This window comes from Aotus nancymaae, unplaced genomic scaffold (genome assembly GCF_030222135.1).
Source record: "Aotus nancymaae isolate 86718 unplaced genomic scaffold, 86718_ANA_hifiasm-v0.15.2.pri h1tg000065l, whole genome shotgun sequence".
NCBI classification, from domain to species: Eukaryota; Metazoa; Chordata; class Mammalia; order Primates; family Aotidae; genus Aotus; species Aotus nancymaae.
The window spans coordinates 15,166,941-15,180,819 of NW_026988480.1; the positions used below are offsets into that span (position 1 = coordinate 15,166,941).

Here is a 13,879-nt window from a genome sequence, read left to right on the forward strand (position 1 = left end):
AACCAATCCACTTGGAAACAGCCACCCAAGGTGTTAATGCACTTTGTGTGACTGGTGATTAAGTCTTCCTGTCTTCAGTAGATTGTGGGGTTTTTGTTTACATTTAATATTAACTGAACATTGAATTGTTTTCTGACTTCTGAGTACTGTATTGATAATCTTGCCTGCAAGGAGAAAGTGAATGACTCATTTCCTCTGAAGTCCATTAACTTTTTTTCAGACAGCTAGGGTAAGGAATCAGTTTTGAAAACTGTTTCAGAACACCTGCATTCTTCTTTATTTTTACTTTGTATTATTGTTTTTGACGTTACTAGTTTAGGCAGCATTTCATTTTAAAACTTGACAAAGAGGAGATGCAGAATGTGTGGGAATTCATTTAGTGCCAGCCACTTGAGTTTTTAAGAACATGTGCTTGCCCCAGGACTCTACCCTCTTTTCTATAAAATATTTTTTATGATCTGGGAAGACCACTGATCTTTTTATCTGTGAGCCAACCAGATAATGATGATGCTATTGACAGTTACTGTCATTAACATTTCTGTAGTGCTTGGTGTATGCCAAGTTCATTGGTTCTGAGTGATTTCCTACTAGCAACTCGTTTAATTGTCACAATAACTCAATAAAATTCTTGTAGATAGACTGAGTCTCAGAGAGATTAGTGACTTGCCTAAGATCACGTAGTTGGTACGTGGCAGAGACAGGTTTTTGGGCCCTTCTAGAGAAAGTATCAGAATCCTTTGCTCTCCCAAAGGGTATTCCTTTCCACTTCTCCATCACTTAGAGGGTTTTCCTGAAGACTGCTTCTCCTCCAGCCTCTCCATAGGAGCTGTTTAGAGGTAAAAATAACAATGTTACCAGGTATTGCTTTTCTTGTTTTAATGGATCATGGCTTATCTTTTGTTCCTTTTAGTATTTGCATAAGCTTTTCAAGAGAGACCACCATAAGGGGCAGCGTTACCATGAAAAACAGATCAGTCTTTACGCTGAATATGATCGACCAAACTTACTTCCCTTTCTCCGAGACAGTACCCATTGCCCCCTTGAAAAGGTAAGGCACAGACTCCTCCACTTGTACACTTTGGATGAAGAGGTTGTCATTGATGGTAAGTTGTCATTCTTCTCTTCTTATCTCTGCTCATCCATCTCTGTCCGAGGGGAAGACTTGCTCTCAAAGAAGTGGGTTTTTGCTGGGACATTCTGTTGAAAAATGGAGGTCTCGTTGGATTAAGACTTTGGTGAAGAGCTGAAGCATTTCTGTGACAGGTTTAATTGGAAGAACAGTTTAATCCAGGGCCTAGGACTTAACCATCAAGCAAAAATGATATGTTAGGAGTCTCCGCCCATCTCCCAGGATCAGAGTGACACCTTATAGTCAGAGCCTGGGAGGTAGACACAAACTGTCCTAAGCCAGAAGCAGTTGCTCCAGTCAGGAATCAGATTTGATAAACCAAGGTCATAGCTTCCATCCTGCATCCTATCTTTAAGTGTCTACTCTGTGTTTCTATATTTCTCTGGCATCCCACATTCCACTATAATTATCTGCTTGCTAGTCTCTCTCTCCTGTAAATTCTTCAAAGATAAGGAATTTGTCTTACTCATTTTGGTAAATCTAGTACCCAGCACACATTAGACATTTACTAAATGTGTGTTGCAGCATGAGTGAGAGAAGGAATAAATAATACCTGCGAGGTCCTAGTTAGAGCTAAACAAGGACGAGTAAGTTTTATGAGAGTGCTCTTTGAAAACAGACTGAAGTGCTTAACTGTATATGTGTTGACAACTGGGCAGCCTTAAGGCCAACAGGATTATGTCCCGTGGTTCTCGATACCATCTAACACTAACATCTACAAATATCTGACTAAATTTGGATGGCCAGATACTTTTTAAAAGCTGTGTGGACCAACAAAATAAAAGACATATTGACCCATAAGAGATGTGTGCAAACAAGCTGAATGATAGCACAGTTGATGTACACTTAACAGCTTTCATGTTTGCGTCTTTAGCCCATGATGATTAAATGCATTGGAGTTACTGTGAAACAATTTTAGCTCAATGGATTTTTAAAGTCTACAACTAATGAATAAATATCTTGTCTGCCTGTTAACATATGAAACAACTTTAGCATTTTATATTTGGGGCCCTGTGTTTTCTGAGGACTAAATCTGGAAATTCATTGTCTTACTCTAAAAGTAAAAACAGACATGACTCTTCACTCACTACAGGAATCTTATTCTTTGAACAGTGCCCCTTCATTTATTTCTCACTTTTCAAGAAAACGTTGTACATTTGCAGAGAGAATGTGGCAGTCTACTGAAGTCTCAGTTGTCCTCTCAGACAGAGCCTCACACACGTGGGTGATTAGCAGCCGTTCTCATTCCCTAAGCACAAGGTGCAGAGGCGCCGCCCAGGTTCCAGTAACCTTACATTGCTCACACACTGTCGCCCATCTGGTTTAAAGTTTTGTGTCTAATAGTCCTCAGTGGAAGATGCCCTGCTCCACCCAGTAGGGAGCAGCAGAACGTGGCAGACCTGCACGTGATGCTTCCCACACATATGGTCTGCTTAGAGCATTTGTGTAGACCTTGTACAATTGTTCTCTCTGGTCCACTGAAAACAACATATTGAATATAAAAGAACTCAGCAGAAGCATACTAAAATCAATTATGTTTTAAACACAGTTGTTTTTAAAAAGTTATCTCATGTGTCCCACTGAAAGAGAATTTTGTGCATGGGTGAGAGGTGGTAATGGTGGAAGCAGGCCATTAGTAATCCATATTTTTAGGACTCCCTAAATGGGTTTTTATATTTCAGGCTACCGAGACTTCTTCATAAGAGATTATCTCTTTGTTGGGATCTATTGTGGAAATCTGTATGTTTGTAGATAACATAGCACTCTGCTCTATCAGCTACCCAAAGCTATCTTAAAGGAGATATTCATGACAGTATTACTAACTCAAGATTCTCATTCCTTTTTCCTTAAAAATAAGTTCTGGTTGAGTGTGGTGGCCCACACCTATAATCCTAGCACTTTGAGAAGCTGAGGTGGGAGAATAGCTTCAGGCTAGGAGTTTGAGACCAGCCTAGTGAGCATAGCAAGACTCTGTCTCTATAAAAAATAACAGTCCACTGTAGTGGTACATGCCAGTATTCATAGCTACTGAGGAGGCTGAGGCAGGAGGATGTCCTGAGCCCAAGAGTTTGAGATTACGGTAAGCTATGATTGCACCACTGTACTCCAGCCTAGGCGAGAAAGCAAAACTCTCTTTAAATAAATAAAAAAGAATAATAAATAAGAAGGAATTCTGTATATACTTAGTTATCTAAGAAACCCATCTTTTTTATGTTTGCATGTAACATGAAAAAGCTATCATATGTACCAATTTATGAATGACAAAGTGGATTTCTCCAATTAAACACATCCCAAGCATGCTAGTGAAGGGCACGGAATACAGGTCTGCCTCTTTTGTGCAAAGAGAGATTCATAGAAAATGTGGTCTCTGTTTCTCCTGAATATGAAATTGAGAACTTTAAAATTCTTTTATATATATATATATTATATATATATATAATAAATATATATAATATATATATATATAATATATATATATATGTATATATATTTTATTGCACTTTAGGTTCTGGAGTACATGTGCAGTTCATGTAGGATTGTTGCATAGGTACATACATGGCAATGTGGTTTGCTGCCTCCATCCCCCATCAGCTATATCTGGCATTTCTCCCCATGTTATCCCTCCCTAAATGAGAAGTATTTAAGCTTTCAGAGGCATATTCAGAGCCTGTTGATCCACTATTGTTTATAATTTACCTCTGGCAGAACAACACTCTATCTTTCTAATTTTTTGTTGTCTGCCTTTCCTGAGGATTGGCTGATTGTTGAGAGAAGGTATTTCAGATTGGCAACTGATTGAAATCTTCAGGAATCTATATCAGCCTTATTTTGAGTTGATTGAAATCCCACAATCATAGATTTGGCCCAAAACTTTGGAATGATCCTGACATCACATCTAAAGCCCTAGTTATAGTTATCAAAGGCCAGAGTTCAGGATTTAAAATCACCACCACTCTAAAATTTAAAAATTAGTCATAAACTTTTATGAAATTGTTTGTTCTAAAGGAAATACGGTTTATAGGAATTTATAACATCTACAGCAATTTTTAAAGATAATAAAAATTATTTGTATTTCTTTTGTGCTTTATAATTTATGCTGTGCTTTTATGTATCTTGTTTCATTTGATCTCTACAAAAGTACAGTTAGATGGATAGAGTTATTTTATACATGACAAGCCAAGCTTAGAGAGTTAGAAAAATGCCTAAAGTTTAGAGCTAATAAGTTGAGGGACCAAGGCTTAGAACTTGGATCACTTAACTTTAGGCTCTGTAATTTTTCCACTATGGTGGGAATCATTTTCAGGCTTAAAAAGTTAATTGAAATAATAACAATAACTAATATTTCCTAGTATTGCAAGAATCATGAAAGATTAGTTTTTTAAACTTAAAGTGTCCTATAATTTACAGATGTGGTTATCAGGCACTGGTTTTCATTTTGCAAATCTGATTTGCTTGTGCCTAGAGTGGTTAAAAGCAGAGCATCAGTTTTCTAGTTTTGGCAAATTTATATCCGAATTTGTGATCACTCTCATATCTAATAGTATTCACAAGGTGGCAGTATTTCTGAATTTGGAAGACTAAAGCTAAAAGATGTCAAGTTTTCAGATTTTCATTAAATCAATTTAAAGAGAAGATTGGATAAAAGATGACGAGATCAAGGGTAGGTAGAAATAATTATTTAATTTACATTTGATAAGATTGTTATTAGTTACCATCAGTTTTCTAACTTGATTCTTTACCTTCATACTTAATCAGAAAGAGGAGAATTAAAATACTATTTCTGCATCATTTTTTACTCAATTTCTATTACTATTCTGACTTTTCACTTTTATTTTCACTGCATTCTCCGTGTGTGTGTGTGTGTGTGTGTGTGTTTGTGTGTGTGTCTGCTTTAAAAATTTTATCTGGAAACCATCATTCTCAGCAAACTGACACAAGAACAGAAAACCAAACACCGCATGTTCTCACTCCTAAGTGGGGGTTGAGCAATGGGAACATATGGACACAAGGAGGGGAACATCACACACTGGAGTCTGTTGTGGGGTGGTGGGCTAGGGGAGGGATATAACAGGGGGTGGGGAGATTGAGGAGGGATAACATTAGGAGAAATACCTAATGTAGGTGACGGGGGGGAATGGAGGCAGCAAACCACCATGGCATGTGTATACCTATGTAACAATTCTGCAAGATCTACACATGTGCCACAGAACTATAATTTAAAAAAAAAAAAAAAAAAAAAAAATCTTAGTTTCCCTACTCTTTCCTCTAGAGGGCGCACCATGGTCCAGGAACATTCAAAACTCTAAATATTTTCTTTTTATACTTTACTCAAAATTTCTAGAGATTTCTAACGTCTTTTTTCTCATTTGTGAGAAGAGGATATTTAAGATCATGTTAAAAACTAGTCACAAAACATCTAAAATTATGTGAAATTGAAATTTCAGAGACGCAAATTTTCTTTGAACTCGGTGCTCCTCATCTGCTTGCATTCCATGTCATCCCTGACTTCACACTTGCCTTCAGACATTTCTTCCCACATGACTTCCTTTTTGATAGTATATACAGGATCTTGTAGCATCGCTATTCTATGGCATATTCTACAGCAATGGAAATGTTTTATAATCTACTCTGTCCAACATTGTAGCCATCAATCACATGTCACAATTGAGTATTTGAAATGTGGCTAGTGCTACCAAAGAACTGAATTTTAATTTAATTTAATTTTAATCAATTTAAACTTAAATAGAGCAAGTAGGTGCTGTCTTAGATAACTCAAGTGAGGCTTCAAACTGCAAACTCTTTGTGGTTTGAGACTAACATGTTCTTAAACATTCTCATATGCACAAGAAAAGGAGAAATGGTTCTGTTTGAAACTTCTGAATAGTATTTTAATGTGTTAAGTGAATTTCCAAGTACAGAATTGGTTCATGGATATCTTTTAATAATAAATTATTTTAAGCAGCATAATTACTCATTCTTCAGACTATCTTTCTCTCAACATTCTACTTATTAAGTTATATTACAGTGTTCTGTTTATTTGTGAGTGGCAGTCCCTGTCAACTGTAAACTGTATCTTAAGAGCCAGCACAAATCTAGGCACTCATTTGGCTTGTAAGTGATTTTTTTGTTTGAATCCCGTGTCCTCCGATGTTTTTGCTCTATTTTGCTTTATTATTTAACTTCTTACATATTTTTTTTTATCTCTGCAGTAGTATCACTGCAAGAGAGTGAAGATTTGGTATGAAAGTTCTTTACATCACTTATAATAATGATTGACAGGCAAGACCATATAGGAATAGGTAAATCATATTTTTAATCAAAACAAAGGAAGATTTTCTAGGTATTATCTAAGATTAGATTCCACTGTGAGTGATAAAAATCCTAAAATAATTGTGGCTTAACAGAGCAGCAGTTTTTCTGTCACGTGGAAGTGCTGGTGAAGTGGCCCTGCTGAGGGCAGCATGCCACAGGGTCAGAGACTAGGACTCCTTCCTCTTCCTCCACCTTGGGTGACCTTGACCTCATGACATAAGGTAGTGCCATCTAGCAGCAGATTGTTTCCAGCAACAGATTGTTTCCAGCAACAGATTGGATGGAAGGACTACAAATAAGGAAGCCAAGGGTTCACACAAGGGCTTCAAAGTAAGATTCCCAGAAGCCACCACCCTGCGTTTCTTCTTCAGCTTTGTAGGGGACATTAGTCATGTGGCTCCCCTACTGCTAAAGAGGCCAGGAGGTTTTTTTGTTTTTATTTATTTTTTATTTTTTATTTTATTTTATTTTTTTTGAGACGGAGTTTCACTCGTTACCCAGGCTGGAGTGCAATGGCGCGATCTCGGCACACCGCAACCTCCGCCTCCTGGGTTCAGGCAATTCTCCTGCCTCAGCCTCCTGAGTAGCTGGGATTACAGGCACGCGCCACCATGCCCAGCTAATTTTTTGTATTTTTAGTAGAGACGGGGTTTCACCATGTTGACCAGGATGGTCTCGATCTCTTGACCTCGTGATCCACCCGCCTCAGCCTCCCAAAGTGCTGGGATTACAGGTGTGAGCCACAGCGCCCAGCCTGTTTTTATTTTTTTTAACTTTTTAAATTCTGGGCAGATATATAACCAGCTAAGATCTTATTGTTTTATGAAGAAATGGGAAAAAAATATTGGGAGGCAACTGTCTCTGCTACCTGATTTTTAAAGAAATGTTGTGAGTTATCAAATTTTTTCCTTCTCATGATGACCTTCAGTTATTCCCATTTCCTTATGTAAATGATGTCTGTACCCTAAAACACCATCTTTGTTTCAGTGCAATTCTAAAGTAAGATGATGTTGCTTCTTCTTCATATATATGTATGTATATATGCATACATACACAGATAAAAAACATTTATATATATATATATTTTCTGCATTGGTCTCAGTGATCAGCTTTTTCCTACCCATTAGCTAGTACTCTCCAACCAGAGACACTAATTTAAAATATATAGCCTCCAGAACAATTTGAAGTCAAAAATCAAAATACCAAAAGTAGCTCCTGCTGTCCTTTCCCAAGATAGGTCATTGAGCCAAAAGAGCTAATTAACTTGAGCTGTTCTTTTTATCTCCATGGTTCTTTTTTTAAAAAAAAACACCTTGGCTGATTGTTTTTAAATGACTACTCTAAATAGGCAGTCCAATAATCTTCCTCCTGACACCTTTTTTGCTTGCTCATTTATTTTAAAAATGTTTGTTGCATATCTACTCTGGGCTCAGTATTGTGCAAAGGACAGGGTTTAGAGTGCACATGGTCCCAGTGGAGGGAAATTAAATAATTAGCTGAGTAGTTGATTGCAACTCTGATTAAGTATTGTGAAACCATGTACAGGGTACAACTGGAGTAAGTGCTTGGGACCTGACCTGATGTGCGGTCCAAGGGAATATTTGTTGGAAGCCCTTGCTAAGGGTGGTGAGTGGGGGGTGAGGGAAGCATTTCAGGCAAGGGGACGCAGTGGAGAGATGAGCAGAGGGAGGTGAAGCTGCACAGGAATTCAGGGCTAGGTTGTGGATCCCTTGTAAGTCATGGTAGAGATTCTCAGCTTTAAGTCTGAGTGGAGCAATGCAGTAGCAAGTTTTGTAAGCAGGGTGTAAGATACAGTTTCCCAGGTGACTCATTTATCATACTGCACCCGGTTCAGATGCCACTTCCCCTATGAAGCCTCTGACAAGAGGACCACACAGTTTCAGTGTCCCTCCTCTGTACACATGTCCTGTTGTCACATCTCTGTCACTCCCTGGACCCTGAGCTCCCAGGGGTGGACTCATACTGCTAATGTTCCTACTAAGCCTCCTTTATTCTCTTCTTAGTTGTCCTTTTACCTGAAACATCACTAACATTTTTTATTATTGTCATCTTTGTTATCTCTATCTAACCTGACTGTCCAGCACCCAGCACACATCATATAGTAAATTTGTCCTGATTAATTTAGAATTACCAAGTAATTTGTCAATATATAGTATGTCTTTTTTTTTTAAACACTAATGGAAATGCTCATCTGCATAGTTGCTCCTTTTTGGATCCTTCTTGATCGTCAAAGTGTTTTTTTCCTTCTCACGTTTGACAGATCCTTGAGCAGAGCCTCTTTCAACCCCCATGAGCTGGCAGTAGAAATACTACCAGTAAATTCATTTATTCATTCATTCATTCATTCATGCAGCATGTATTCATATTTTCTGAGCATATGGTATGCACAATACTGGGAAAGTTCAACCATAAACAACATTCCTTACATCCTAATGGAGGGAAACAGAGCTTAAACAAATGACTACAGATGAAGGAAGCAGTGCTGTAAAGAATCCTAAAGTAGTGTAAAGGGAGAAAGCTTAGTGGGAAAGGCCCATTCTTTTCATTTGGTGGCTTGTTTTCTGCTCTTGCTCATGGAATGTTCTGAATAGCTTCAAATATGTTTTAAATTGAATTGTGTAGAGTCCAGTACCTCTCTGAGAGGTAACTGAGCGCAGCCAGGCTAAGGAGATATGTTCTTTCTTTTTTTGCTCTGTTTTATTTATAAAGAAAAGCTATGGAAAAATTCGTTCAAGTTTCTAAGTGTAAGTGACTTGATTATTTGTTCTTATTTGGTAGCCTATAGTAACATTGTTACCTTGCTTTAATTGAAGGCTCTTGAGATCTGTCAACAGAGAAATTTTGTAGAAGAGACAGTTTATCTTCTGAGTAAGTAGCTTTTATTCATTTTGGTCCCCATAAACTAAAAAATGGGGTAACAACATGAAGTAAATTGTGTAAGAAAGGACATAGGTTTTAGACCAGTGTAACACAGAATTTGAGGCTGTTTTTTACAAGAATCTGATAAATGAAAACAGACTTCACAGTACAGTAAAGAAGGAAGAGTTGTTTAATAAATGTTGAAATAACATATTGGTAATGCATAATCAACATATACAAATTTATCAGTTTATACCTCACAACATTGATTAAAATAAATTTTAGATGGGTCGACAAGTTCATTTTTTAAAATTATAATCAGCTTATATTACCATCATATTGGTAGAAAACAAATAATCAGTTTTAAAAATCACACCCTAAATAACTGGAGGAAATGCAGTTGAATACCATAGTTCTGGAGAAAGGAGAGCTTTTCAATATAATCTAGGTGTCAGTGTTCCTGGTCTTCTGGGTCCTGCCTCCACATGAGTCACAGGTTTTGTACCATGCATACCAAGAAACATAAAACTTGTCATCTTTTCACATTCTTCCAAAATGAGCCACCTGCATGAGAGCAATGTGGGTTGTATTGAGGATTGCGTAATGTAGCATACAACATAACATTCGTATTTGGTATTTCTCCGTCATCACTTGCCTGCCTACCCCAGTAGGGTTTTTCCACTTTACACCTTTTTCTCATACAGCACTCACCCTCATTGGCTTCTTTGCCTCTGTTGAAAAATAATCCAAAACTTCTACTCCCATTTATGTGTATGCAGATTTACGGGTGCTCAGCCACAGACCCAGAACTATCCAATTATAGCCCCTGCCCTCCTTAGGAGAAGTGCTTTTGGAGCTGCATTTTGTTACTTCAGCGTGTTCCTGGGGTTCTAATCACAACTTTAAGTAGCTCATCAATTTGCTAATTCCAAACAGTGTTTTCCCCAAGAAATATTTTGGTGGAATAAAGTTTTTTCATACTGTCTTAGAAGCAATAGAGGACTTATAAAGGGACATATAGTCTGATTTTATCAAAACTTGAAAATCCTGTAAACATTTTAAATAACCACTTTTAGAGACATAAACTGTGGGAATAATATTTGTAAGAAACACAAAATGCTGTGGAAGGGGCATCAAATGGGATATCCTTTCATTCACAAGCAAGCGTTTATTGGTGGATAATGGCCGTGTACAGTGAGAAGGATTCAAGATCCTTTGCTAGTTCCTGTGCAAGCCCAGAGACAAGGGGAAGGGTGACAGCCCACAGCCAGGCAGTTGCTGTCCCTCCACTGACTAAGGCTTTCTTACATGTACTGTATTAAAAACTCATAGAAAATTTTAAACTATTAAAATGCCATAGATCAAGGAGCAAAGTATGTAAAGAAAATTAGCCAATATAAGCATGGTTGAGAAATACTTTCATCCATAAGGGTTATTGAAAGGCTTTCCCCTGAACTTGGAAGAGAAGGAAATTAGGTAGCCCTCTGATAATTGAATTAGCAGTTGGCACAAAGTGTATCAGAAAAGCAATATGCACAGCTACCTCATGAGGCAGAATGACTTTAAAGCCTTTAAAGTCTTAAGTGTATCTGAATGTGAAGGTACTGACCTCCAGAATATATATCTCTACCAGAAGTAAGTCAGAATATGACAGACTGGCTTCAAATTCCCACTGTACTGTTTAGTAGCTGTATGATCTTAGCAAGTTACTAACAGTTCTATTTCCTCTTCTGTAAAAGAGGAATGTTAGTAGAACATGCCTCATAGGATTGTTAAATGATGTCATTTATATGAGGCACTTAAATGAGTACTCGGCACAGAGTAAACGTCCACTGAATAGGAGATATTTATTTTACTATGTTATAGGTAGTAAATGCTGGTGTCACGTGAGAAAATAGTCTTGTCTTAGCTTTCCAACTGTGTAAACAAACTGAGAGATATGCACTTTCTTTAAAAAAATTTTATGAAAATACCTAATTAAACTCTTTCTTCCGTCTTCACCCTATGCAGGCCGCATGGGTAATAGCCGAAGTGCCCTTAAGATGATTATGGAGGAGTTACATGATGTTGATAAAGCAATCGAATTTGCCAAGGAGCAAGACGATGGAGAGCTATGGGAAGATTTGATTTTATATTCCATCGACAAACCACGTAAGCATAAAAGCCATCTATGATTATAATTTTTTCTCTCAGTGTAGCCAGTTATGTCTAGATTAAAAATTATATCAAGATCCATTGGGTTACAAAAATGGCAGAGTACCTACAGTAAAAATAGGCTGGATGTGTTGTAATGATTTCCAGTACTCCTCCTGGAGCCTCTTCAGTTTGCATTACCTGAATGTGATGAAGGACAGGTGGCTACACAGTTTATTAATTGTGTCCCCATGAGCCATATTTTTACCTGCTGCAACCAAATTGAATAAATGTCATCTGAGTTGTGTTGGTGTGATTTTGTTTGTTTGTTTGTTTTAGCTTGTATATGGGAGGGTTTATAGTGTAAGTGAATAGACCTTACCAGTCTTTTTTGGAAACATGTAACTGTTCTGGACATTGATGATATTTGGATATTTACATTGTAGTGGTTAGCCTCTTTCCTGCCCTATTTTTATCAGTACAGCACCCAGAGTTTGTATTTGTTGGTCCTTAGCTTGACTGTTTTCACTGGGTCTCCCATTTTGGAAAGGAAAAAACAAAAGAAATCACCTAACAGAAACCCAGCTCTTTTAAAAATAACTAACAGTAGTGATGTGAAATTTCCTCTTTCCTTTTTTTTTTAAGTTTCGTAGGAAGTCTTTATGTTCATGTAACTACCTTAATCTGAAATCGACTTTAATGACGATCCTTTTGGCATATAAGGAATCTCATATGTAACTAGCAAGATGAAGTAGTAGTTTAAGGATCTCGAGAGGCAAAGTGATGTGACAGAACACATACATCATAAACTTGAGGCTGGCCTGAATTTGAATTTGGGCACATGACTTATTAGCTGTGTGACCCTGGAAGAATTAAATACCCCATTTCCCTTGCCTGTAAAATGGGGACACAACATTCCTACCTTGCACAGTATTTGAGGAAAGTCAGTGGAATACCTTACACAATATTGGAGGAAAGCCTGAGCCATAGTCAGTTGTCAATAAATATTAGTTGCAGCCATTTGATGCTGAAAACTGTATTTTGAAGGTAAGCTATTATTTGTCAATTGTTTTAAAACAGTTCTTATTTACTTTCTCCTTTCTGTCTTAAGGAGCATTAGTTCTTGGAAGTTTAGAAGATTGATTCTTAAGAGTTTAGAAATTCAAGTGGTTTTAACACTTACTTTGAAGGAAATAATTTTTTCTTCAAATTACTTTTGGTCTAAAATTGCATTATTTGCAAATTATGTGCAAATAAAATTGCATTATAATGTTGCTTATATGTTCATTGTTCTTTGTGGTCTTTTGTAGCATTTATTACTGGCTTGTTAAACAACATCGGCACACATGTTGACCCAATTCTACTGATTCACCGTATTAAGGAAGGAATGGAGATTCCCAATTTGAGAGATTCCTTGGTTAAAATTCTGCAGGACTACAATTTGCAAGTAAGTGTCCTTTCTTGGACAAATGAGCATGCTGAATGAGTTGACTTAGTATAAATATTTGTAGGGTTTATGTTAGGTATCAGTTAAAAGCTTTTGATTTTATAGTTACATTTTATTTAGGCCCAGATATTTAGAAAACTGTTCAAATAGAGTAATGAGAAATGTCACCTTTAAAATTGTGTTGTCCAGTAATACCTTAAAGGCCTTAAGAAGGCTGTTTGATTCTTTAACCATCTCCAATTTTCACTTGTTTTTGAGCAGACCTTCTTACATTTGTATGGTTAATATAACATGGAATTGAGGCGAGTATGAAAGTAGTTATAGTGGCTGTTAGATTGAGCCACCCCAGCATTTTTAGAGAGAGTAAGTATTGTGTCCATTTTGGGGAATTAACAAAAATGTTTTTCAATAAAGTAATAATTTTTCTTGAAGGCATTCAGTAATCTGTTGCCTGAAAGGTGTTAAAATATAGAATTTCATTTAGCCTTTTGTTTTCTAGGATAGTGCAAATTTATTATTCTTGTTAAGTCAGAATTTGTGATGAGAACAGTGGAACTCATTATTTTCATATAAATGATGCTAATTACGAAGCATCTTAATCTTTTCCTTAAAAAAAAACTCTGGCACTTACTGTTTTTCAGGATGCTGGTAGCTTCTATAGAACTTGAATTAAAACATGTCCTTAAAAATTCAGACTGTTGTTCTTCCTCTAATTCACTTGAAAATGAGTTTTTGTTAGTTCTGGATGAGATTGCTTTCCTACAAACAATTTTTGTGGGTAGAGCCAAAAGAGAAGGCTATAAGCTGAGGAGCATTATGATGTGATATCTGTTGGGCCAGGATTCACCATGCAGGTTGCAAAGTAGTGGTCTGCCTGCACTCAGGGCGACAGCCTTAAGTAAGAGGCAGGGTGGAAAGGAGAAGATTTTGCAGGAAGATTGATGGTATCAAAAACAGATGTAAGAGATGAAAGGGAG

General features: G+C 37.1%; 1 protein-coding gene across 4 annotated transcripts in view; it reads left to right on the forward strand.

Moving 5' to 3' along the window:
• Positions 1 to 13,879, forward strand: part of VPS41 (VPS41 subunit of HOPS complex) — a 206,826-nt gene that overhangs the window by 153,378 nt on the left and 39,569 nt on the right. For all 4 annotated transcript variants that reach the window (XM_064366755.1, XM_064366757.1, XM_012473695.2 and 1 more), the window contains 4 exons: positions 911 to 1,048; positions 9,277 to 9,331; positions 11,333 to 11,473; positions 12,766 to 12,902. In XM_064366755.1, coding sequence (XP_064222825.1) covers positions 911 to 1,048; positions 9,277 to 9,331; positions 11,333 to 11,473; positions 12,766 to 12,902 — 471 coding nt within the window. The remainder of the gene's footprint in view (positions 1 to 910; positions 1,049 to 9,276; positions 9,332 to 11,332; positions 11,474 to 12,765; positions 12,903 to 13,879) is intronic.